The sequence below is a fragment of the Bos indicus genome, chromosome 2, assembly GCF_029378745.1.
Source record: "Bos indicus isolate NIAB-ARS_2022 breed Sahiwal x Tharparkar chromosome 2, NIAB-ARS_B.indTharparkar_mat_pri_1.0, whole genome shotgun sequence".
In the NCBI taxonomy this organism is placed as follows: domain Eukaryota; kingdom Metazoa; phylum Chordata; class Mammalia; order Artiodactyla; family Bovidae; genus Bos; species Bos indicus.
In genome coordinates this window covers 115,828,393-115,855,827 of record NC_091761.1, presented here as the reverse complement: position 1 = coordinate 115,855,827, position 27,435 = coordinate 115,828,393, and the positions used below count along the sequence as shown (strand labels likewise).

The 27,435-nt window shown below is 43.4% G+C and overlaps 3 protein-coding genes across 3 annotated transcripts; 1 reads left to right on the top strand and 2 right to left on the bottom strand.

The window, feature by feature from the left end:
* Nucleotides 1–3,189: 3,189 nt before the first annotated feature.
* On the bottom strand, nt 3,190–3,507 carry LOC139185741 (small cysteine and glycine repeat-containing protein 7-like). The gene has a single exon (XM_070798496.1). The coding sequence runs from the start codon at nt 3,505–3,507 to the stop codon at nt 3,190–3,192; it is 318 nt and encodes a 105-aa protein (XP_070654597.1).
* Nucleotides 3,508–8,091: 4,584 nt separating this feature from the next.
* Nucleotides 8,092–8,421, top strand: LOC139185740 (small cysteine and glycine repeat-containing protein 7-like). The gene has a single exon (XM_070798480.1). The coding sequence runs from the start codon at nt 8,092–8,094 to the stop codon at nt 8,419–8,421; it is 330 nt and encodes a 109-aa protein (XP_070654581.1).
* A 16,294-nt stretch (nt 8,422–24,715) lies between these two features.
* Nucleotides 24,716–25,057, bottom strand: LOC139185738 (small cysteine and glycine repeat-containing protein 4-like). Its single transcript, XM_070798472.1, has one exon. The coding sequence runs from the start codon at nt 25,055–25,057 to the stop codon at nt 24,716–24,718; it is 342 nt and encodes a 113-aa protein (XP_070654573.1).
* Nucleotides 25,058–27,435: the final 2,378 nt, after the last annotated feature.

The following is a 27,435-nucleotide window of genomic DNA, read 5'->3' as shown; positions in this document are numbered from 1 at the left end:
TGAGTTTGAGTAAACTCTGGGAGTTGATGATGGACAGGGAGGCCTGGTGTGCTGCAGTCCATGGAGTTGCAAAGAGTCGGACACGACTGAATCACTGAGCTGAACTGAACTGAACTGACCCAGTCTTGGAGTCTATGACTCTGTGATAGGGTTACTGGCATCTCCAAAAGGCCTTATACCAACACGCCTCTCAGGACTACTGCTGCCAGTGCTCCTGTCCCTGCAGCAGGCCACTGCCGACCACAGCTCTGCAGGAGACCCTGAAACACTCACAGGCAGGTCTAGCTCAGTCTCCTGTGTGGTCACTGGTCCTTTTCCCTGGGTCCTGATCACACAAGGTTTTGTTTGTGTCCTCCAAGAGTCTCTGTTTCCCTTGGAGACAGATAAAACTGGAAAATGGAAATCATCTTCATTATAATCCCAATGAAATGCAACACCAAAGAATCTTCAAACTACCATACAATTGTGCTCATTTCACATGCTAGTGAGGTAATGCTCAAAATCCTTCAAGATAGGCTTCAGCAGTACATGAACCAAAAAATTTCAGATGTACAAACTGAGTTTAGAAAAGGCAGAGGAACCAGAGATCAAATTGCCAACATCCATTGCTGCTGCTGCTGCTAAGTCACTTCAGTCATGTCCAACTCTGTGTGACCCCATAGACAGCAGCCCACCCGGGCTGTGATTCTCCAGGCAAGAACACTGGAGTGTATTGCCATTTCCTTCTCCAATGCATGAAAGTGAAAAGTGAAAGTCACAGAAAAAAAACATGAGAATTCCAGAAAAACATCTACTTCTGCTTCATTGACTACACTAAAGCTTTTGACTGTATGGATTACAACATACTGTGGAAAATTCTTCACAAGATGGAAATCCCAGACTACCTTACCTGTCTGCTGAGAAACCTGTATGCAGGGCAAGAAGCAACAGTTAGAGCCTTACATGGAACTACTGATTGTTTCAAAATTGGAAAGGGAGTCTGCAAGGGAGTCTGTATATTTTCACCTTGTTTATTTAACTTCTATGCAGAGTACATCATGAAAAATGCCAAGCTGGATGAATCACAGGCTGGAATCAAGAGTTTCAGGAGAACTATCTACAACCACAGGTATGCAGATGATACCACCCTAATGGCAGGAAGCAAAGAGGAACTAAAGAGCCTCTTGATGAAGGTGAAAAAGGAGAGTGAAAAGGCTAACTTGAAACTCAGCATTCAAAAAACTAAGACTATGGCTTCTGGTCCCATCACTTCATGGCAAATAGATGGGGAAAAAGTGGAAACAGTAACAGATTTTATTTTCTTGAGCTCCAAAATCACTGCAGATGGTGACTGCAGCCATGAAATTAAAAGACACCTGCTCCTTAGAAGAAAAGCTGTGACAAACCTAGATAACATATTAAAAAACAGAGATATCATTTTACTGACAAAGGTCCATGTAGTCAAAGCTATGGTTTTTCCAGTAGTCATGTGTGGATGTGAGAATGGACCATAAAGAAGGTTGAGCACCAAAGAATTGATGTTTTCCAATTGTGGTGTTAGAGAAGATTCTCGAGTGTCCCATGGACAGCATGGAGATCCAACCAGTCAATTCTAAGGGAAACCAACTCTGAATATTCACCGGAAGGACTGATGCTGAAGCTCCAATACTTTGACCAACTGATGCAAAGAGCTGACTCATTGGAAAAGATCGTTATGCTGGGAAAGATTGAGGGCAGGAGGAAAAGAGGGTGAAAGAGGATCAGTAGGTTGGATGGCATCACCGACTCAATGGACATGAGTTTGAGCAAACTCCAGGAGACAGAGAAGGACAGGGAAGCCCAGTGTGCTGCAGTCCCTGGGGTCACAAAGAGTCGGGCACCACTGAGAAACTGAACAACAACAACGTGAGCTTGGGGGATACAATTCAGTCCACAGCGATCACTGTGGTCCCACCTTGCCTATTCTGTAATCACGACATCAGAGACATTTGCTGGGTTTTGTATTTGCCCACAAATACGCGACTCTGCCACTGTTTCAGTTCTTATTGCTTGTCCCAGGAACGTGATGTAACTTCAGTTCTCCCCATAAACCATTAACTGTGCAGGTGGCTGCACCAAGTTCCTTCTTGAAAACCTTCACTGGCAACAGCATTGCTGCATGTCAGAGCTCCACCAGCTGCAGCTGTGTGCTCAAACAAGTCATTTAACTTCTCTGTGCAGAGGGCATTGTAATAGTGCTTCTTTCAAAACAGGGGCGTTGTTAGAAAAGTGCCTGGATTTTAAGGGCAATGTGTGTGCTGGTCATTGCTGTCATTGTAAATGATAGATTTAGCATCTTTTCAGTGCTTATTTCTAACTATTTATATTTATATGCTCGTACTTAGGTCAAACACATGGCTTGCTAGTTTCCATATGTGCTTTGAACTTTTCCATCCATCACTTGTTTGCCCTCCTTCTAGAATGTCTGCCTCCAACTATCTCCACTTGTCACAGTCTTACTAATTCTGCAAAACAGCTCAAAATGTCATCTCTTTCTTGAAGTCCCTCTACTTGTTGCACCCGTTTCTCACCCAACAGTGAGGAGTCCCTCCTGCCATGACACATGACGTCATGGTCTCCTGGTATGTTTATTGTTATTCTGTTTTGTGTTCATGGTTATTTGTGTATGGCTGGATTGTAGAGTAAATAAGATTGTAAACCACACCAGGGCATAATTATTCGTGTATCCTTGACAGCCCCAAGCCATGGGAAACTATAATTAATACCAGTTTAATAAGAATATCTCTAAGGATAAAATAAGAGCAAAGGTTCAGAATTTATTTTTGTATTTTATTAAGACATTTTTAGGACATAATCTATTAAAAAAAACTCTATGGCCACAGGAAGGACAGATATTTATGGTAAACACAAGAAGACAAGGCAAAGACAGAAAAGAATTTCACAAAAAAAGTGAGAATCATTACCTCATTTTGCTGAGCTTAGTAGGCAAAATGCCCTCCATCATTTTTCTTGGATAACTTTGAATAAAATATCCATGTGTGACTATATTAAAAAATGGAAAAAGATACTTAAAGTCAGAGCATGAGAACCAGAGGGAAGTACCATAAAGCCCAGGTGCCAAAGAGAGAGCACAGTACAGATGGATGGATGGAGAGCAGTCTCAGCAGTGGGAACAAGCAGATGCCCAGCAGCACCTTCAGACCAGCTCACCTAGTGGCAGCATTGCTTCTGGCAGCTGCACTTCTGCTGACAACAGCTCTTCTGCTGGCAACAGCCCTTCCCACCACCGCAGCCACACGAGTTGCAGCTGCAGGTGCGGCGGTGGCAGCAGACCACGGGGACGCTACAGCAGCCCCCACAGCAGCCATAGCAGCAGGGGCAGCAGCTGGTGCAGCAGCCCACCCGGTAGCATCTGCAGCTGTTGCAGCTGCCACAGCCACCACCGCAGCCACCACCGCAGCCACTGCCGCAGCCACCGCCGCAGCCACCGCCGCAGCCACCACAACTTCCACAACCACAGCAGCCCATGGTGTCAGTAGAGAGGACTTGGACTCAGGAGAGGTGAGGAGGGAGTCTCAGGATGTGAGGGAGGTTGAATGTCACCTTCTTCTAGGGGGACCCTTATATACCATCTTCAGGAGCTGAGCCAAGAATATACAGTTTGTGCCTTGTTGTTCATCCCACTTCCTCTAAGATACCTCACAAGACTCACATCCTTCCTTGTTGAGACTGTGTCCAGTTACTATTGCTATTTTAAACCATTACCTGTCTCTTAAAGCTATATTTGGATTAGAACACACTTCGAACAGCTTTGCGCTCCTAAGAACTTACACGTGTATGTATGTTTTGCCCCAGGGACTAGAATAGTGCCTGACCCCTTGTACATATTCAACAGCCAGCTGTTGTATTAAATGCCTGAAATATTTAAGAACTATCCTCATTTTTTATAACCGTGACAGTTTGCATCTGGAGTCAGGTAAAAGTCCCATTTTTTAACATATGCTTCTTAGTTACCACAGATTAGGAAAAAAGATTGTTTTTCTATCTACTGAGATTCACTGCTTATCCACTAAGTTACAAAAACCTCTTGGAAGAATAAGTGAAAAACCAGACCCCAAACAGAAAGAGCATCCTTAACATCTCACCTTAAAACGCAGGTATGGTTTCCAGTCCAATTTAACAGAGTAGAAAGACACACACTCCTCTCCTCCTCCAAGAACACCAAAATTGCAACTAGCTGTTGAACAACCATCAACAGGAGGGCACTGGAACCCATCAAATAAAAACACCCCATGTCCAAAGACAAAGAAGGAGCTGCAGCGAGACAGTAGGAGGAGCACAATCACAATCAAATCAAATCCCATATCCTCCATGTGAGTGACCCACAAACTGGAGAACAATAATACCAAAGGAGTTCTCACACTGTTCTGATAGTTCTGAACCCCACATCAGGCTTTCCAGCCTGGGGATCTGACAAAGGAACTGGGAATCCCCAGGGAATCTAATCTTAAAGCCAGTGGGATTTGATTATAGAACTTCCAGAGGACTGGGGAAAATAGAGACTCCAGTCTTCAAGGGCACAAACAAAATTTTGCATGCACCAAGACCCAGAGGAAAGGAACAGCTAACCCACAGGAGACTGAACCAAAACTACCTGTTAGTGTTGGAGGGCCTCCTGTGGAGGCATAGGTCAGCAGGGGCTACCACAGGGACCGGGGCACAGGCATTATCAGTCCAGGAAGGTCCTCCTTGGTGTAAACCCTCTCAGAGTTCACCATTAACTCTACCATAGAGCCCATAGACCCCAGGGCTGGGTCACCTCAGGCCAAACAACTACAAGGGAGGGAGTGGAACCCCACCCATCAGCAGATAATTGGATTAAAACTTTACTGAGCAAGGCCCTGCACACCAGAGCAAGACCCAGTTTTTCCCATCACCAGTCTCTCCCATCAACAAACTTACACAAGATTCTTAGCCCCATCCATCAGAGAGCAGACAGAAGAAGAAGCATAGTCTCACAGCAGCTAAAACAAAAACCATATTACAGAAAGTTAATCATGGTGAAAAAGCAGAATGTTATGTCCTAAACAAGATAAAACGCCAGAAAAACAACTAAATGAAGTGGAGATAAGCAACCTTCCAGAAAAAGAATTCAGAGTAATATAGTGAAGATGATTCTGGATCTCAGAAAAAGAATGGAGGCAAAGACTGAGAAGATACAAGAAATGTTTACCAAAGACCTGCTGCTGCTAAGTCACTTCAGTCGTGTCTGACTCTGTGCGACCCCATAGACTGCAGCCCACCAGGCTCCCCCGTCGCTGGGATTCTCCAGGCAAGAACACTGGAGTGGGTTGCCATTTCCTTCCCCAATACATGAAGGTGAAAAATGAAAGTGAAGTCGCTCAGTCGTGTCCGACTCTTAGCAACCCCATGGGCTGCAGCCTACCAGGCTCCTCCATCCATGGGATTTTCCAGGCAAGAGTACTGGAGTGGGGTGCCATTTCCTTCTCTGCAGTTAGGCTCACTGCAATAATAAAAACAGCTTCTTATTAAAACTTTTCATCCTCTCTACAGAGAAGCTGTAAAGTTAGGCAAAGTTCCCAGGTGGCTCACTGGTAAAGAATTCACCTGCCAATGCAGGAGACACGGGTTCAATCCCTGGTCTGGGAAGATCCCACATGTCATGAAGCAACTAAGCCCGTGTGCCACAACTATTGAGCCTGGGAAGCGCAACTACCAAAGCCTGTGTGTCCTAGAGCCCCAGCTCCACAGCAAAAGAAGCCACTGCAGTGAGAAGCCCGCACACCACAACTAGAGAGTACCTGCCCCCCAAAACTAGAGAAAGCCCTCGTGCAGCAATGAAGACCCCATAAGCCTAAATAAATAAATTTTAAAAATTTAGAAACAAAACTGCTTACCAAAGACTTAGAAGAACTAAATAAAGAACCAACAAACAGAGATGAATAATACGCTAGAAGGAATGGATAGCAGAATAATTGAGGCAGAATGGATAAATGACCTGAAGGACAGAATGGTGTAAACCACAGCCCCAGAGCAGAATATAGAAAAAAGAATGAAAAGAAATGCAGACTGCCTAAGAGACCTCTGGGGCAACATTAAAAGCACCAACATTCACATTACAGGAGTCCCAGGAGGAGAAGAGAGAGAGAAAGGACCTGAGAAAATATTTGAAGAGATAATAGCTGAAAACTTCCTGAGCATGGGAAAGGAAATAGTCAACCAAGTCCAGGAAGCACAGAGAGTCCCAGGAAAGACAAACCCAAGGAGGAACACACCAAGACACATAGTAATCAAACTGGCAAAAATTAAAGACAGAGATAAAATACTAAAAACAACAAGGGAAAAACGACAACATACAAAGAAACTCTCGTCAGGCTATCAGCTGATTTCTCAACAGAAATTCTACAAGCCAGAAGGGAATAGCATGATATATTTAAAGTGATGAAAGGGAAGAACCTACAACCAAGAATACTCTATCCAGCAAGACTCTCCTTCAGATTTGAAGGAGAAATGAAAAGCTCTCCAGACAAGCAAAAGTTAAGAGAATTTAGCACCACCAAACCAGCTTTACAATAAATGCTAAAGGAACTTCTCTAGGCAGGAAACAAGAGAAGGAAAAGACAGAAATAAAACCAAAAAAATACAGAAAATAAACCCCAAACAATTAAGAAAACAGTGATAGGATCACGTATATCAATAATTAGCTTAAATGTAAATGGACTAAATTCACCAACCAAAAAACATAGACTGGCTGGGTGGATGAAAATATACGCACATATGTACTCCCACTTACCACATCACTCTGCTCGGCAGCCTCCCCCCCCACCAAACTGTATGTAATTATTTTATATTGTTGTTAATCATGTTCCCATTATGGCTTGTAATTATAATTATCTTTTTTTTTTTTTGGTCTGGCTATTGATTGTGAAAACTGATAAAACATCTTGTACTATTGTGATTATGTTTAAAAAAAAAAAAAGCACAGCTATGCTTTCTCTGGCTCCCTGAGGTCCTTATTTTATAAAAATTGACTGTTCATTAAAGATTACCCTGCCCCTGCCAAAAAAAGAAAACTTGTGTGATGTCAGATGCTAAAACAATAATTTTGTGTAGCCCACACCTAACATCTGCTAGGAGGAAGTTCCTCCTTGTCATTTGTCTGTTAAATAATTGGGTAAACAAAAATAAGAGATTTCATCCAGTGGCTGGCCTTTTCCCATGCCTCTCTGGGTTTGAGACGTGGGGCCAGCCCATCGGTTCAGTCCAAAAATGGCCCAGGGGAATGTTTATCTGAAGTGACTGGTGTCCATCCAGCTGGCTCTGCGGGTATAGTTTCCTTCTTTCACCCCAAGTAGCTTGCAGGTATAAACAGTAGTCCCCCTTGCTTGACTGTGTTGAGAATTGAGGCCTGCCCAGCTAGTCCAGGAACTCCAAAGAGCTCACTGCCAGTCTTTCTTGGGACTTACACTGCAGCTTCTGCATCAGAGACACCTGGGCTTGGGCAGGTCCGTGCTTCTCCCAGGACGTTGGTATCCCTGGATTGACAACTGGCATCTCTTTGTTAAGTTTACCTTTTGAAAGCTAGAGAAGGAAATCTTAACATGCCCTCCTCCTTTGATTTACTTCTCACCATTGAGCAGTCTCTCCCAGCTCCCCATTTCTGTTGCCCAGCGTCGTGGAAAAACCCTGGGGCACTTGTGGGAGCTCTTCAACTCTTCACTCATGTGATCTCTAGGCTGGTCATTTCTGACACACAGGCAACATTCTGAAGCCCCTGAGGCTGCTTTTTCCCTGCACCTTGGCCATCACTTTTCCGTTTCTAAACTAAAGATCTGATACACAAGTACTTCATTCCCAACAGAAAACTCAAAGTTATGAGGCTGCTATTCTAAAAATAGCAAGTTATCATGGCACGGGTATTCAAGAAGGAAGTAAACAAAAAGTCTTGTGAGACTCTTCCAGGGAAACTGGGCCAAAAAACAGGAAAAGGTGTCAGTATATAAGGGTCTCCCCCAGCAGAAGGCGACATCCAACCTCCCACATCTCCTGAGTCTCCCTCCTCACCTCTTCTGAGTCCTCTCTACTAACACCATGGGCTGCTGTGGTTGTGGAAGTTGTGGTGGCTGTGGCGGTGGCTGTGGTGGTGGCTGTGGCAGTGGCTGCGGCGGTGGCTGCGGTGGTGGCTGCGGTGGTGGCTGTGGCAGCTGCAACAGCTGCAGATGCTACCGGGTGGGCTGCTGCACCAGCTGCTGCCCCTGCTGCTATGGCTGCTGTGGGGGCTGCTGCAGCGTCCCCGTGGTCTGCTGCCACCGCCGCACCTGCAGCTGCAACTCGTGTGGCTGCGGTGGTGGGAAGGGCTGTTGCCAGCAGAAGAGCTGTTGTCAGCAGAAGTGCAGCTGCCAGAAGCAATGCTGCCACTAGGTGAGCTGGTCTGAAGGTGCTGCTGGGCATCTGCTTGCTCCCACAGCACAGGCAGTGGGAGCACTGCCTCCATCCATCTGTCTACTCTGCACTGTCTCTACTCTGCCACTTGAGCTTCTTAGGAATTTTCTCTTTGGTTGTGTATATCATACTTTGAGGCTTCAGTGATTCTTCATTTCTTGAGAGTGATGGCAGGACATCTTATACAATGACATCCAGTGGGAAAAGATGGAGCTGCTGTTCATCAGTAGCAGTAGCACTTAGCAGATGCTGACGGTATGGTGGTTGTAGAGACCAACTTCTCTCAATTCAATCTTGTCTGCTTCTCCCAGATCTGTTACCCTGCTGTGTAGGATTTAGACTCTGTGTTGGGACTGTTTTAGTATCTTCTCTTTTTGCTTTGAGCAGTTCAAGTCTTCATACCTTTAAAGTGTTTAAACCCACGGGAATAATTAAATTCAAAGCTGTGAGCACCTCTAAGCATCTGATAGCAGCCCATAGCCCTGATCTCAGACTAGTAGGATTGAGATCCTCAATATTTTGACCTGTAGCAGGTGTTCATTGTTTCTGTCCACCAAGTTTTGCCTTTGCCATCTCTAAGCACAACGGATTCCTGATTTTGCAATGCTTGCTTTATATTTCTAGTTATTACATTGCCATCTTCTAAATGTCAAATAAAATAAACTAAATCATCCTCAAAATATTGACTCATGAGATCTTCTTACTTGGTGGTAACCTCTGAGGGAAGATGGAGAGGTAATGTTGAATAATGAGGAAAGAGACCTCCCTTGCTCGCTTGAATTGATTGTGAGCACAAACTACTTTGATGGAAGACCTACATTAATAAACATTAAAATTTTAAATGATTTGTCTGTTTCTCCTCTATTTTGTGACCTGATTATTTTTTCAAGGATATCTTAAATGAACTGATAATAAGAGCCAAAAACACACAAAGCTGGACAAAGTTTATCTTGGCTGTCAGAATTTCTGCCATTGTGATCCATGCATATTTCCTTCTCGGGCAAAACAATTTCATGAAAGTATGGATTTCACAGGCAATTTAAATTTGATTTGTTAAGAGTGTCTTTTTGACAAGTAGATTTCCTCAATTAAATTTAAAATCCTTGTTTAGTCACAAAAGATTAATTTCCACAGATTTTTTAGCCAACTCTGTATCTAATTACAATCTAAATATCCTCTATAACAAAACACAATACTGCTTCTCAGTTTAGAACTATATTTTCACATTTACTGTGAGCAAATCAGATTTTGGAATTATGAAGCTTTTAGGTGAACTCTGCCATCTCTTTTGAAAAAATGAATTTTCCACAGAAGATCACACTCATCCAACAACCATCACAGCCATCATCACCATCCCGACCACAGTCACCAGCTTCACCACCATCAATTTGCATTAAAAAAAGAATGAATTGAAAGAGTAGCACTGAAACATATACATTATCATATGCAAAACAGACAACCAGTGGGAATTTACTATATATCTCAGGAAGATCAAACACAGTGCTCTGTGACAACCTAGAGGGGTGGGATGAGGATGGAGGTGGGAGGGAAGATGTTCAAAAGGGAAAAGACATATGTATACCTATGGCTGATTCATGTTGGTGTATGGCAGAAACTAACACAATATTGTAAAGCAATTATCCTCTAAATAAAAATTTTTTTAATTAAAATTAAAAGGAAGCGTGAATAGACAAACTTAAGAAACTCACCTTTCAATGGTCTTTTAAACAGTGTTTTCAAGGTTCCCATAAGCTACTTTTGAAAACGAGTAACAGATTGGAATGCACACGGAAAAACAGTCACTCCTCTACAATATCTGTAAGAATGCTGATAATACTATTTCTTGAGACAGCACTTAAGCAGTCTGAACTTTCATTTTTTTAAGTACATGTCTTTTAATTCAGAAATTTCATGTCTTGGACAAAAGCATACTCTTTACAAGCCTATTCACATTACCAAATCAAACTTGAGTCTGCTACCCACACATAAAGCCAATCTATTGACCCCAGGTGGTGGTGAGGGAAAGTACAGCGTTTACTATAAGGCACCTCACAAGGAGAATGGGTGGCTCATGCCCAGAAACCCCAAACTCACCAAAGGATTTCAGCAAAGCCTTTTAAAAAGCCAAGTAAGGGAGAAGGTCACAGGGTCTATGATCAGCTCATGCATAGTGCTCTGACTGGTTGATGGTGAGGGAACAGGGTGGTGTCACAGGGGTTAATATATCAACCCTTAGGCACCAGAAGGTCTGTAGGACATGTGCTCGTGATCATCAAGTCGCTAATTTCTTCCATTTGGTGGAAGTTTCTAAAAAAAAACTTAGAAAATATGCATCAGATATTACTATCTAAGTATTCAGAGAAAAGTGATAGCAGAGGATATAGGGGAGGTGTCTGCCCTAGGAGGGTCCCACTTGGTTGAACTTATGGCATTGAACTTAAAGACTTTGTTGTTCAGTCACTCAGTTGTGTGCAATTCTTTGGGACCCTGTGGACTGCAGCACAGCAGGCTTCCCTTTTCTTTACCATCTCCCAGAGTTTATTAAAACTCATGTCCATTGAGTGGGTGATGCTATCCAACCATCTCATCTGTCACCCCCATCTCCTCCTGCCCCCATACTTTCCCAGCATCAGGGTCTTTTCCAATGAGTCAGCTCTTTGAATCAAGCGGCAAAAGTATTGGAGTTTCAGCATCAGTCCTTCCAGTGAATATTCAGGGTTGATTTTCTTTAGGATTGATTGGCTTGATCTCCTTGCTGTCCAAGGGGCTCTTAAGACCCTTCTCCAGCATCACACAGAAAGACTAGAAAAACACTATCTTCCTCTGTGTGTATGTGTGTGTATGTGTTAGTTGTTCAGTTGTGTCCAACTCTTTTGACCCCACAGACTGCAGCCTTCCAGGCTCCTCTGTCCATCCATGGAATTCTCCAGACAAGAATACAGGAGTGGGCAGCCATGATACCACCCTTATGGCAGAAAATGAAGAGAAACTGAGGAGCCTCTTGATGAAAGTGAAAAAGGAGAGTGAAAAAGCTGGCTTAAAACTCAACATTCAAAAAACTAAGATCATGGCATCTGGTCCCATCATTTCATGGCAAATAGATGGGGAAACAATGGAAACAGTGGCAGACTTTATTTCCTTGGGCTCCAAAATCACTGTAGATACTGACTACAGCCATGAAATTAAAAGACACGTGCTCCTTGGAAGAAAAGCTATGACCAACCTAGACAGCATATTAAAAAGCAGAGACATTACTTTGCCAACAAAAATCTGTCTAGTCAAGGCTATGGTTTTTCCAGTAGTCATGTATGGATGTGAGAGTTGGACTATAAAGAAAGCTGCTGCTGCTGCTACTGCTAAGTTGCTTCAGTCGTGTCCAACTCTGTGTGACCCCATAGATGGCAGCCCACCAGGCTCCTCATCCCAAGGAAAACTGAGCACTGACTAATCGATGCTTTTGAACTGTGGCGTTGGAGAAGACTCTTGAGAGTCCCTTGGACGGCAAATCAAACCAATCAATCCTAAAGGAAATCAGTCCTGAATATTCATTGGAAGGACTGATGCTGAAGCTGAAGTTCCAATACTTTGGCCACCTGACGTGAAGAACTGACCTACTGGAAAAGACCCTGATGCTGGGAAAGATTGAAGGTGGGAGGAGAAGGGGATGACAGAGGATGAGATGGGTGGATGGCATCACCAACTTGATGGACATGAGGTTGAGCATGCTCCAGGAGTTGGTGATGGACAGGGAAGCCTGGTGTGCTGCAGTACATGGGGTCGCAAAACGTCGGACATGACTGAGCTGAACTGAAATGAGCCATTCCCTTTCTCAGGGGATCTTCCTAACCCAGGAATAGAAATCATGCCTCCTGCATTGCAGGCAGATTCTTTACCATCTGAGCCACCAAGAAAGCCCTGAAATCACATTCAATTTCTCTTTATACAACAGAATCCTGCCCAGTTGTCAAAAAAAGGAAATAGATCTCCATGAACTGAGAAGGAATGATTTCATATCTATTAAATGTTCATAAAGCAAGCTACAGTGTACAAGATCAATTATGTAAACTGAAATTTATCTAAAAAATTATAATATACAATCAAGAGAAATGTGTTAACCATGATGTATACGTGAGGTGTTGTCCGAGTATCTGTGGGGGAACAAAGGGGACTAGGGAGCTTTGGGGCTTCCCAGGTGACGCTAGTGGTAAAGAACCTGCCGGCCAGTGCAGTAGATGTAAAGCGATGTGGGTTCCATCCCTGGGTTGGGAACATACCCTTGAGGAGGGCACGGCAATCAATTCCAGTATTCTTGCCTGGAGATTCCTTTGGACAAAGGAGCCTGGCAGACTACAGTCCATACCATGGCAAAGAGCTGGACATGACTCAAAGTACTTAGCACCCATGCAGGGAGGTTTCAGGAAGAGGACCTGATACGATGGCTCCCTGCAGGCTTTACATGGTACACCTATGATGGCACTGCCACCGTTGCAGCATCCTGTGACATCACAGCTGAGCAGTATTAGTGCCCTGGGGAGCACTGAGCCAGGGGGAGCACTGCTCTGAGTTCTTCCTCTTTGCTGGCCTCGCTGGATGTCCAACCACAACTTCCTCGGTACTGGGGCTGAGGGATTCCAGGGAAAACAGAGGCAAAGAAAGCCTGGTAGTGGCTCCCTTCCTGCTGTGTTGGATGCAAGTGTCTGATTCTCAATTGACCAAAGACTTCGATGTCTCCAGATTCCTAGTGGGCAAAATAATTTGGGGGGGAGTCCATGGATTCTTATGTACAAAATCAGCCCAATCTATAGATGTCATTGGCCTTTCCTGGTGGTTCAGTGGGAAAGAATTCACCTGCCAATGCAGGAGACATGGGTTCAATCCCTGGTCAGGAAGATCCTCTGGAAAAGGAAATGGCAACCCACTCCAGTATTCTTGCGTGGGAAATCCCATGCACAGGGAAGCCTGGTAGATTGCAGTCCATGGGGTTGCAAAGGGTTGGACATGACTTAGAGACTAAACAACAATAACAATAGGTGTCATTAAACGATTCACACTTACCTTATTTCCTGCATGTTTTTAAATTTCAGTAGGTGCTATCCAAAAGATCTTCTGTAGTCACAGAAATAGACCTACAACAATCTCTCAGATTCCTAAGGAGACACACCCAGATAAGAGAGGCTTGTCTCCAAACACATTCAGGACAGAGTGAGGACTGTATGATTAAATTATCATTATGCATTTAGAAATCTGCAACAGTATCACTGTTGAAGTTGGATAGTTGGAAGTTCATGACATGCTTAAAGTTTCTTTACAATAAACAGTTTAAAAATACAAAGATCAACAAATAGTGTAAAATTAGAAAAAGATGCTCAACCTCACTAATAATCAAGAAAAGTATTGATCTTCTCATCTGCTATAGTAACAAAACATTGCTTTAATACTATCTGGTGTTGGTTGCAGAGTATAAAGCAAGCATCATACAAAGTGGGTGAGAATAACTGATGTACATTCTATAGAGGGTTATTCAGTTAACTTTCATCACTATGCAAAACATAGATAATCTTTGATATAGTAATACCATCCCTAGGAATTTGTTCAAAGGAAATAATCAGAAGAAAGAAAAGATGTAATATATAGTTAACATTTATGGAATGCTTATTTTGCGCTGGGGATTGACTCTTTTAATCTGTATAATAACCATATGGATCAGATATTAATATTATTATTATCATTTCTATTGGTTCAGACACTAAAGAATAGACCTGCAATGCAGGAGACCTGGGTTCGATCCCTGGGTTGGGAAGATCCTCTGGAAAAGGGAACAACTACCCCCTGCAGTATTCTGACCTGGAGAAATCTGTGGACAGAGGAGCCTGGCAGCTACTGTCCATGGGGTTGCAAAGAGCTGGACACAGCTGAGCAACACTCATTTTCATTTTAGGAATAGGAGACCAGAAAGGTGAAGTTATTGCACAAACGAGTGAGCATTAAAGCTGAGAATTGAACCCTGGGAATCTGACCCCATATGGGGAGTGTTGTGTTTGGACATTCATGACAACATTAAAAGTTCACTTATATGGAGACTTCCCTGGTTGTCCAGTGGCTAAGCCTTTGAGCCCTTAATTCAGGGAGCCCAAGTTCCATTCCTGGTCAGGGAACTAGATCCCACATGCCTCAACTATGAGTTCGCATGCCACTGCTAAGACCCAGCGCAGACAAATAAATTAGATAAATAAGTTTTTTGAAGTTCACTCATAGGCATTTGGCCAAATAAACTGTGCTATCTACAACTATTACAATAGTTCCTAGATGAGCATCAAGCACCTTTGACTCTCAGACTCATCCTATCTGTACTTGCATGTGTACAAAGCTGAAGTTCCCTGTAAAATAGCCCACAGCATATTCCAAACAAGGACAAACTGTAGCAACATGCTTTAGCCACCCTAATGTTCAGGCCTCTAATTAGAGCAGGGTCACATTTCCATCAGCCTCCACAGCCATGGTTGTGTCATGTGGGGTAATGGCTGAATCCGCCCCATTTTGTGTTGGAATCGCATCCCTCTGGTAGTCACTGCCAGGCTGCCCTACACCTCTGCACATTCCCACCTCCACTTGTCGTAAGAGATCCCTAGGGTGCCAGGTCACCTACTCAGCTGTCCCTCCTCATGGCACCCACCCACATTCCTCCACTTTCAACCTCCTCACCACAGACCCTCTTTGCTGCTTCTGACCAACTCTTGTGGATCCTTGCTCGGCTGGGCTGAGGGTGCCCTTCTGGCATTCACCACTTTTACACCATCCATACCCACCTCCCCTCCTCTGTCCCAGAGGTGGAGCAGGGTCTTTTTTTAATTCCCCACAACCTTTCAGACTCCAGATGACAACCAAGCTAGTCTCTACTTAAGGTACAAAGACAACAGAAAGGGATTTAAAATCATACCAATTCAGCCATGCTCTTTACCCCTGGATGCCTCTGTGACCCCCTCCATTCCACTAGTGGTGTCTGGAGGGAGCACCAGCCAGCTCCCCTCCTCCAACAGAAATGCCCTCAGGCACCTCTGCTCCCCTTGGAATTCAGGCACAAACCACAATTAGACTCCAATGAAAGGAAAATTGGCCCACCCTGAGTGGGGCCTCACCCTGATCTTATTCTTAAATCTACCCCAGGTCTAGGCAGGGACTATGGGAAAACCTGCTCCCTTCAGGATAAATCCCACTTTATTTTCACCCACACAGATGTGGTCTTGCCTCCAAACCCAGAGTTCACAGCAGGACAATTACTTCAGAACTCAATAAACCAACATCTGTACCACCTGATACCTGGAGTATTTCAAGTGTCATATGTATGGGATGGGCTTCCTGGGTAACTCAGCTGGTAAAGAATCTGCCTGCAATACAGGAGATCAGATCAGATCAGATCAGTCGCTCAGTCGTGTCCGACTCTTTGCGACCCCATGAATCGCAGCACACCAGGCCTCCCTGTCCATCACCAACTCCCGGAGTTCACTCAAACTCACGTCCATCGAGTCACTGATGCCATCCAGCCATCTCATACTCTGTCGTCCCCTTCTCCTCTTGCCCCCAATCCCTCCCAGCATCAGAGTCTTTTTCAATGAGTCAACTCTTCACGTGAGGTGGCCAAAGTACTGGAGTTTCAGCTTCAGCATCATTCCTTCCAAAGAAATCCCAGGGCTGATCTCCTTCAGAATGGACTGGTTGGATCTCCTTGCAGTCAAAGGGACTCTCAAGAGTCTTGTCCAACACCACAGTTCAAAAGCATCAATTTTTCGGCGCTCAGCCTTCTTCACAGTCCAACTCTCACATCCATACATGACCACAGGAAAAACCATAGCCTTGACTAGATGGACCTTTGTTGGCAAAGTAATGTCTCTGCTTTTGAATATGCTATCTAGGTTGGACATAACTTTCCTTCCAAGGAGTAAGCATCTTTTAACTTCATGGCTGCAGTCACCATCTGCAGTGATTTTGGAGCCCCCAAAAATAAAGTCTGACACTGTTTCCACTGTTTCCCCATCTATTTCCCATGAAATGATGGGACCAGATGCCGTGATCTTCATTTTCTGAATGTTGAGCTTTAAGCCAACTTTTTCACTCTCCACTTTGACTTTCATCAAGAGGCTTTTGAGTTCCTCTTCACTTTCTGCCATAAGTGTGGTGTCATCTGCATATCTGAGGTTATTGATATTTCTCCTGGCAATCTTGATTCCAGCTTGTGTTTCTTCCAGTCCAGCATTTCTCATGATGTACTCTGCATATAAGTTAAATAAACAGAGTGACAATATACAGCCTTGATGTACTCCTTTTCCTATTTGGAACCAGTCTATTGTTCCGTGTCCAGTTCTAACTGTTGCTTCCTGAGCTTCCAACAACACAAGAGAAGACTCTATACATGGACATCACCAGATGGTCAACACCGAAATCAGATTGATTATATTCTTTGCAGCCAAAGATGGAGAAGCTCTATACAGTCAGCAAAAACAAGACCAGGAGCTGACTGTGGCTCAGACCATGAACTCTTTATTGTCAAATTCAGACTTAAACTGAAGAAAGTAGGGAAAACCACTAGACCATTCAGGTATGACCTAAATCAAATCCCTTATGATTATACAGTGGAAGTGAGAAATAGATTTAAGGGCCTAGATATGATAGATAGAGTACCTGATGAACTATGGAATGAGGTTCGTGACATTGTACAGGAGACAGGGATCAAGACCATCCCCATGGAAAAGAAATGCAAAAAAAGCAAAATGGCTGTCTGGGGAGGCCTTACAAATAGCTGTGAAAAGAAGAGAAGTGAAAAGCAAAGGAGAAAAGGAAAGATATAAACATCTGAATGCAGAGTTCCAAAGAATAGCAAGAAGAGATAAGAAAGCCTTTTTCAGGATCAATGCAAAGAAATAGAGGAAAACAACAGAATGGGAAAGACTAGAGATCTCTTCCAGAAAATCAGAGGTACCAAAGGAACATTTCATGCAAAGATGGGCTCGATAAAGGACAGAAATGGTATGGACCTAACAGAAGCAGAAGACATTAAGAAGAGATGGCAAGAATACACAGAAGAACTGTACAAAAAAGATCTTCATGACCCAGATAATCACAATGGTGTGATCACTGACCTAGAGCCAGACATCCTGGAATGTGAAATCAAGTGGGCCTTAGAAAGCATCATTATGAACAAAGCTAGTGGAGGTGATAGAATTCCAGTTGAGCTATTCCAAATCCTGAAAGATGATGCTGTGAAAGTGCTGCACTCAATATGCCAGCAAATTTGGAAAACTCAGCAGTGGCCACAAGACTGGAAAAGGTCAGTTTTGATTCCAATCCCAAAGAAAGGCAATGCCAAAGAATGCTCAAACTACTGCACAATTGCACTCATCTCACACGCTAGTAAAGTAATGCCCAAATTCTCCAAGCCGGGCTTCAGCAATATGTGAACCATGAACTTCCTGATGTTCAAGCTGGTTTTAGAAAAGGCAGAGGAACCAGAGATCAAATTGCCAACATCCAATCATGGAAAAAGCAAGAGAGTTTTTCCATGGATCATGGAAAAAGCAAGAGAGTTCCAGAAAAACATCTATTTCTGCTTTATTGACTATGCCAAAGCCTTTGACTGTGTGGATCGCAATACAGGAGACCCCAGTTCAATTTCTGGCTCAGGAAATTCCCCTGGAGAAGGGATAGGCTACCCACTCCAGTATTCCTGGACTTGTCTGGAGGCTCATATGGTAAAGAATCCACCTGCAATGCGGGAGACCTGGGTCCATATAGTCAAGGCTATAGTCTTCCCAGTGGACACGTATGGTTGTGAGAGCTGGATAGTAAAGAAGGCAGAATTCCAAAGAATGGATGGCTTCATACTGTGGTGCTGGAGAAGACTCTTGAAAGTCCCTTGGGCAGCAAGATCAAATCAGTCAATCTTAAGGGAAATCAACCCTGAATATTCACTGGAAGGACTGATGCTGAAGCTCCAGTATTTTGGTCATCTGATGCACACAGACAACTCATTGGAAAAGTCCCTAATGCTGGGAAAGATTGAAGGCAGAAGGAGAAAAGGGTGTCAGAGGATAAGATGGCTGGACAGCATCACCGATGCAATGAACATGAACTTGGGCAAACGCTGGGAGATGGTTAGGGCCAGGGAGGCCTGGCATGCTACAGTCCATGGGGTCGCGAAGAATCAGACACAACTGAGCGACTGAACAACAACAACAGTGTATGGGACATAAATATTATGTCTCTGTTAAAAAGTGCCCAACTCTGTCTTCTTCATGTTCATGGTCCTTCCCTTCCTCTCTAAGGGTAAAACTGACCTGGAACATCTTTCCTTTGAAATGACTGCTCCAAACCATTTGCAAATATGGGCTTGAACAAGAGTGTGAACTCACACACACTCCCCACACCAAGAAAAGAAATAGGGTGGCCCACACAGTTCTCTACAAACACAGCTAAAATACCCATCAAACAGCTGTTCCCTGAATGAACCTCGCTATCTGCCTCTGCAAGATCAGGATAAATGCTTATCTAGTGGTGGACCCTGGTAGCTCAGCTGGTAAAGAATCAGCCTGCCATGTGGGAGACCTGGGTTCAATCCCTGAGTTGGGAAGATCCCCTAGAGAAGGGAAAGGCTACCCACTCCAGTATTCTGGCCTGGAGAATTCCATGAACAGAGGAGCCTGGCAGGCTACAGTCCATGGGGTCACAAAGAGTCGGACATGACTGAGCAACTTTCACTTTCACTGGTGGACCCAAATCAAAGGAGCAGTAACCTGAAGGTAGCTTGAAGTCGCCATGTTGAAGCCAGACACGGCTTTCAATTTTCCTATGAAACCTTTGCTGCTCTCTCCAAAGTATTACCAAGGGGCATAATCATAGGATGGAAGACAGTTGATAACTTAAGCTTTTCATGTTTGAAACTTAACTCTTGATCTTCCTCAAAAAGATGCATTTGTCACAAACATCCCTTCCTGGTTACCCTCACTTAACAGCAATCTCATCCTTTTGCACCAGCCTAAAAGACCTGTGGTCATGTATGGATGTGAGAGTTGGACTGTGAAGAAGGCTGAGCACCGAAGAATTGATGCTTTTGAACTGTGGTGTTGGAGAAGACTCTTGAGAGAGTCCCTTGGACTGCAAGGAGATCCAACTAGTCCATTCTGAAGGTGATCAGCCCTGGGATTTCTTTGGAAGGAATGATGCTGAAGCTGAAACTCCAGTACTTTGGCCACTTCATGAGAAGAGCTGACTCATTGGAAAAGACTCTGATGCTGGGAGGGATTGGGGGCAGGAGGAGAAGGGGACGACAGAGGATGAGATGGCTGGATGCCATCACTGACTCGATGGACGTGAGTCTGAGTGAACTCCAGGAGTTGGTGATGGACAGGGAGGCCTGGTGTGCTGCGATTCATGGGGTCACAAAGAGTCAGACACAACTGAGCGACTGAACTGAACTGACTGAAAAGACACTGATGCCCCCTGGATCCTGTTTCCCTCACACACAGGCACTGGGTTTATCAGCAAGTCCAGCAGACATTACCAGAGCCCAAAGCACTCATAATCCACTCACCACCTCCGTCCAGCAAGAACTTCCTCAAGATGGTGCAGTTTCTATTCCAACCCCTCCAAAGTCAATTCTCTACGTGCTGTTGAGTCATCCTTTTACAATGAAAGGCAGGTGATCTCTTTTCTAAAATCACGCTCTTCCCAGGTTGCCAGCTCCAGTCACGGTCAAAGCTGAAGTTTACAATTATCTATAATGACACCCATGAAACGCAGTCCCCATCACCTTGCTGAACTCCCTATGCTCAGCACCCTCATTGACCTGCCCTCTCACTGCCCCCTTCCCACCATTCACAATGCTCTTGTCCAATTAACTGGCCAGTTCATTCCTCCATCACTTTCTTCCTTTCCTCAAATGGCACTTTCTCTTTGAATCCTATTTGGACTGCCCAATACAAAATTGAAATCCCACCCATCCTCTCTGCTATTCAAACCTCCTGTACTCTGCTCTATTTCTTTTCTTTTGCATCACATTTTCATTTGCTTTGTTCTTTTTAAAGGACTTCAGAGGCCCAGAAAATGATGGACTGTAATCTCTTTGGTTCATAATATACCCTAAGCATAGTTTTTCTTATTTATTTTGCCAAGCATTTTAATAATTTATCAAGCTAGGATCTTAACAAGATAGCCTAACTATAAGGCTCCTCACCACCCCAACCCACCCCCTGTAACCCCACACCTAGGCAAGTCCCTACCCTAATGCCTGTGCACATAAGTCCTTTGATTTTCTTTGGACATGGATTGCTTACAACTATATGCATTTTTTCTATGAATATGCATCAATTTATTTGTTCATATCCTCTCTGGATAACGGGAAGTTCCATTGTTTCCAAGTTTTGCTATTTTTGACAATGCTGCTATGAACATTCTTGTATATATCTCCTGGAGACATATGCAAGAACTTACACACATTTATGAGTGGAATGCCTAAGTCTTATGGAAATAAATGAAGATCAATCAAAGAAAATGGGTAAAGGTTATTTATTCAGAGTTACTATGGCAAAGGGGCCACCCTCACTGTGTTACAACAGAGACTCAAAGGCAAACAGAGGAGTGGGAAAGTTTTATGGTGGAAAAAGGGGAGGATCCATGTGGACTCGGATTGGAGGCTGTTGTTGTAAAGAAGCTGTTGTAAAGTGGCTAACTAGAAGTAGGGTGTCCTATGTGATGGGTTAGACATACTTGACTTTCTCTGACTCGACCTAAGTTAGAAGAAGGGGAAAAAATTAGGGAAGTTGTCAGCTTTTAATCAAATTGCTATAGACATTATCATTTGACTTCCTGCACCCTTTGCTAGAGATACTTGGCTGCCTGGGCTGGTCATTTAGATAACCATGCCATTGGCCTGCATGCAACACAGAAGATCAGCCCGAGACTAATACTGAGTTGTCCACTAGATCTGAAGTTTCACATATATAATAAATATTTCTGTACAATTTATCTTCCTGAACTTTTTAATTATAAAGTAATTAATTTAATTATAATTATATTATTTCAATTATAAAGTAAATTGTACATATCTCCAAGTTAATTATTTGTTTCATCCTTTGCAACATTTAATAAACGCTCATTCTTTGTAGAAAAATGTGTTAATATTTTCTAATTCTCTGTGATACTTCTTCAAAATTTGCATTGTGTTGTTCCTACATAAGCTCTCTGGAAATATCTATAAGCAATGGGACACATGCAAGCCCTCAAAGATCCATCAGGAATTCAGTACCGCGCAAAGACAGTGTCTGGACAGAGCTTTTAGACAGTATGACCTTTATACTTGTGGATGTCAATGTGTGTATCCATATTTAAGGTGTATTTACTATTACAACTCCATTATCTATTATATTACAGTTATAAAAATCACCATGGTATGTAAGTTTCTAATTGCAGGAACAATCTGAAGACAATGAAGTATATACAGCATCAGTTGTGTAAAAAGAAAAAAAATGTCTGAGGGCAAGAATTTTTATCTCTTTTGTTCATTGGAGGATTCTCAGTGATAGAACGGTGCCTAGTGCATTGTGGGCACTCAATATATATATGTAAAATGAAGGGATATAATGTATCTATAAAATATTATGTTACGGGTGCATATGTTTCATCTTGCCATTACCCTCACAAGTAAAGACTGCATCACTCAGATCTATGTCCCCTCCATTAATGCAGGCTGGCTTCCAGCTTTTGCTTATTTTTATATAATCCACTGCAACATGCACAATGTTTGGCAAAGTTAGTGATCACCAGGTATAGGCTGAAGCAAATTCACTTATTTATATTATTAACCTTTGATGCACTTATTAATGTGAAGGCTGGCAAATAGTAATGAGTAATAACCCCCCAGTAAGCTGGATCACTCCTCATTGTCTAGGGACATCTGAACAAAGACTGGGCCGGGTGGGAAGGGCCTGTTTTTCCCTGAGCCTTGTTAAATCCTCCCACAGCCTCTTCCTAGACGCACCCCTGTTGTTGTTATTGTTGCTGTTGTTTAATTGCTAAGTTGTGCCCAACTCTTTGCGACCCCCATGGACTGTAGCCTGCCAGGCTCTTCTGTCCATGGGATTTCCCAGGCAAGAATACCAGAGTGGGTTGCCATTTCCTTCTCCCGGGGATCTTCCTGACCCAAGGATCAAACCCACGTCTCCTGCACTGGCAGATGGGTTCTTTACCGCTGAGTCACCAGAGAAGCGCGTGTCATTGTTTTTGCGTGTGTGCTGTAACCTTGCACCCAGAACCAGTGTCTTCTGAAGTTCTTTTCAATGCAACACTTCTAAAGTATCCACCCACTGTGAGCACTGCCCAGGGGAGTGGGAAAGACACAGAGGGCAGGACCTCTGTGGTCCCAGCAAAGTCCAGAAGGAATAAGTCACCTTCTCAGCAACTGCCTGACCACTGATGCAGTGACCTGCCCCTTTCTTCATCTCTTGCTTTGACCAGGGAACAGATTTAGGTAGAAAATCCTAAGGGCACTGCATTCCGAGGGTGGGTTTATCAACATCGTACACTCTAAGTGGTTTCACCTTCAAGGCACTGTGAGAGATGTGATTGAAAGTACTTGTTGTAACCTCTTCATTTTTATGTTCCTACAATGTTCACTTATGATAGAATATAATCAAAGTGGGTAGTGTTTCAGTAACTCACTGCTGCTGCTGCTGCTGCTAAGTCACTTTAGCTGTGTCTGACTCTGTGCGACCCCATAGATGGCAGCCCACCAGGCTCCTCCGTCCATGGGATTTTCCAGGCAAGAGTACTGGAGTGGGGTGCCATTGCCTTCTCTTACTAATAGATTTATTCACTCATGACCAGACCAGTATTTTATAATCATAATCTTCCGAAAGAAAGTTGACTAGTACTGGTAATGAAATTTTAAAATCTCACTAAATTGTAGTCAGATGTTAAACAAATAAGACCTACACAAATAAACTAAGATAACCAAGACCTAAACAAATGCACATTGCTTTAGGCATCGAATTTCATCTGGCGGTAGACACTGAGATCAAAATCTGTTAGAAGGTTATCTAGGGGTAGAGAGAAAGTTATGTCATATGAGTTCATTGATATGGTGTTCCTAGAATCCTTTTCTCACTTACGTAAGAGGAGAGTTGAAGCCACAAATTTTTTAAAATTTATTATTGGAATATAATTGCTTTACAATGTTGTGATGGTTTCTGCTGTACAGTGAAGTGACTCAGCTCTATGTATACATATATCCTCTCTCTGTTGAGCCTCTCTCCCAGCTCCCCATCCCACCCCATCCCCATCCCACCCCTCTAGGTGGTCACAGAGCACCAAATTGAGCTCTCTGTGCTAACAGCAGCTTCTCACCAGCTCTCTATTTTACACATGGTCGTGTATATATGTCAGGGCTACTCTCTCAACTCGTCCCACTCTCTCCTTCCCCCACTGTGTTCACATATCCATTCTCTACATCGGCGTCTCTGTTTTTGCCCTGCAAATGGGTTTATCAAAACCATTTTTCCAGATTCCATATATATGTGCTAATATACGATATTTTTCTCTTTCTAACTTACCTCCCTCTTTATAACAGGCTCTAGGTTCATCCACCTCATTACAATGGATTCAAATTCACTCCTTTTTATGGCTGAGTAACATTCCACTGTATATATGAACCACAACCACCAAATTTTTACCATCATGTGAAAACCTATTAGGGACAGATTATTCATTAATTACTTTAAATCCATCTCAGAAAACATCAGGGGGTCTTACTCACTTCAGTGGGTTTAGTTGCATCTTTGCATGAGACACATTCAAACAATGAAAAAAGAGGAGATATTGACACATTTTTGAATGCCAGTTTTGTGGTTTATTAGGAAAAGAACTGTCTACGGTTTACAGAATCAGAAAATAGTAGCAGAGACAGAGAATGCAGAAACCACAGAGAGAAGGAGAAAGAGATAAAACAAACATTTCAACAGTAAAATTTCGAGAAAGCATAGCATTAAAAATCATCACTCCATTTTGTGGGGCTCATACTTTGGTGATGGATGGAGAAAGACTGTGTGGGTGTTTTTCATTTGGAGGCAGAATCTCAGTGACCAGAGGATATGAATTAAATTCCTCAGCCTGAGAATTCATCTCAAGTCACCTATATGACATTCAAATCAGGGAGGACTGGCAGAAAGAAAGAAAATCTTACCAACGAGACAGTTACCAGCAGCACCTTCCCAGAGGCCAGACTGGCAGCCTAGTGGCAGCATTGCTTCTGGCAGCTGCACTTCTGCTGGCAGCAGCATTTCTGCTGGCAACAGCCCTTCCCACCGCCACAGCCACACGAGTTGCAGCTGCAGGTGCGGCGGTGGCAGCAGACCACGGGGACGCTGCAGCAGCCCCCACAGCAGCCATAGCAGCAGGGGCAGCAGCTGGTGCAGCAGCCCACCCGGTAGCATCTGCAGCTGTTGCAGCTGCCACAGCCACCACCGCAGCCACCGCCGCAGCCACCACCGCAGCCACCTCCACAGCCACCGCCGCAGCCACCACCACAGCCACCACGGCAGCCACCACAACTTCCACAACCACAGCAGCCCATGGTATCAGTAGAGAGGACTCAGGAGAGGTGAGGAGGGAGACTCAGGAGGTGAGGGAGGTCGAATGTCAGCTTCTGCTGGAGGGGACCCTTATATACCAGCTCTGGGAACAGGAGAGGGAAGACACATGACCACTTCCCTGTTGCTATTTGGCTCTGTAGTCATGGAAGAACATCATAATATATTAATTAGTACCCTTTTTAGGAATGTCAGCAAGATTTACTAGATGATGTTTATTTTTCTAAGTCAAACACCCTAAACATTCCAGTGAGGGCCCCTGGGAACTCTGGAAAAGGGGGTGCTATGATTGGTCATGGGCACACAAAGAAGTCTCACCTAACACAACATGTTGTGCTTGAAATGACATTTGAACAGCAAATAAACACTATCAGGAGGCTATTTCTGTGTACGGCCCAGAAGTCCTCTTTCCAAAGACTGGAGAAATTAAAGCGGTCTCAGCCTCAAAAGTCATTGCCAAGTTCAATAGCAGCCCCAGTCCCCTCACCAGAGCCTCTTTACTGGGGACTGGAAGGTCCTCACCACATGGTTTAAGGATGGCCACTGTGTTCCATTATGTAGTAGGTTTCACTTTGTGTGCTGGCTTATGAATAAACTTTTTCAATGACTTTTTCCTGTAAAAATTCCTATTGCGATTAAAATAAGAAAGCTTGGACTTCCCTGGTAGTCTAGTTGTTAGGACTTCGCCTTCCAGTACAAGGGGTGAATGTCTAATTCCTGGTCAAGGAGCTGAAGTTACAGGTGCCTTTGGCAAAAACAACAACAACAACAAAAATCAAACAGAAGCAATATGTAACAAAGTCAATAAAGACTTAAAAATTGATCCACATCAAAAAACAAATACATACATATACACATACATAAAATAAGAAAGCATTTCCTAGCTAGAAGGAAAAATGAATTTAGGTGCTTGAAGAATTTTTATTGATACTAAAATGAAAAATGAATTTGGGTGCTTGAAGAGTTTTTATTGATTGATATCTAAGAGGAAAATCTTATATGCAAAATCATATGGCCCACAGTGGCAGAGAGATGAAGAGAAACAATACAAAAACCAAAAAAATTAAAAATAAAAAGGAAAATACTCCAGAAAAGTGAAAGTCACTCAGATGTGTCTGACTCTTTGCGACCCCATGGACTATATAGTCCATGGAATTCTCCAGGCCACAGAATACTGGAGTGGGCAGCTTTTCCCTTCTCCAGGGGATCTTCTCAACCCAAGGATCAAACCCAGGTCTCCCACATTGCAGGCTGATTCTTTAGCAGCTGAGTCACAACTCAACTATCAAGGAAGCCCATCCAGAAAAAAAGGAATATAATCACAGTATATAATTTTTATTCTGTGATGAGTCATATTTATATTGTAAAATTTTATCATCAGTTACAGATTTTACTAAAAATAGTGACATAAATATTAATACATTAGGAGTGACATAAAAGAGTTCAATCCTCATTTTAACAAAACTAACAATGGCTACCAAGAAACAGTCATTCAAGAAATTAATAAGAAATATGAGGGTTTCCCTGGTGGTCCAGTGGCTAGGACTTCACACTCCCAATGCAGGGGACCCAGGGTTCAATTCTTGGTCCAGGTCCCACATGCTTCAGTGAAGATCAAAGATCCCATGTGATGCAATTAAGACCAAGCACACTCATATAAATAAATAGTTTTTAAAAATAGAAAAGAAATGTGGGGGTGGGGGCAGCTCCTAGCAGAAACGATTGGCAAGATGGCAATATTGCCTTTGCAGAGTGGCCTAGAGGGTGAGGTGGGATGAGAGAGGGCAACTTAGAATTATTTTAACTGTGTACATACATATATTTTGTTAATAATATTCAAGATATCCTGGTAATTGACTGACACCTCCCCTGTGGCACATTTCACGTGACCCTATTACCCAGTCTTACTTCCCATTCTAAATCACAGATCAAATAGTCACACAAAATTTCCACTTACATCTCCCAGCACAGAACATCTCCACACCAAGAACTCTGCCCACCTTTATTAACTAACTGAAGGACAGTTTTCTTTCAAGCAAGTCTCAGGCAATTATATTGTTGCGAAATACTAGATGGAGAGATGCTTTGGAGAGATAAAACACTATCTCAGACTTGGCACTACTGACGTTTTGAGTCAGAGGTTTCCTTGCTGTGAAGGGAGTCCTATGCGGAATGTGGAGCAGTATCTCTGGCCTCAACCCACTAGTTATGACAACTTCTTCCTCAGTTCTGACAACCAAAGATGTCTCCAAATATTGTCAAGTGCCCTGGGGTGGGGGGGGGTGCAAAATTGCCTCCCATTGAAATCTAGTGCCCTATAGAAATGTGAATGGATCCAGTGGTAAAGAATCGGCCTGCCAGT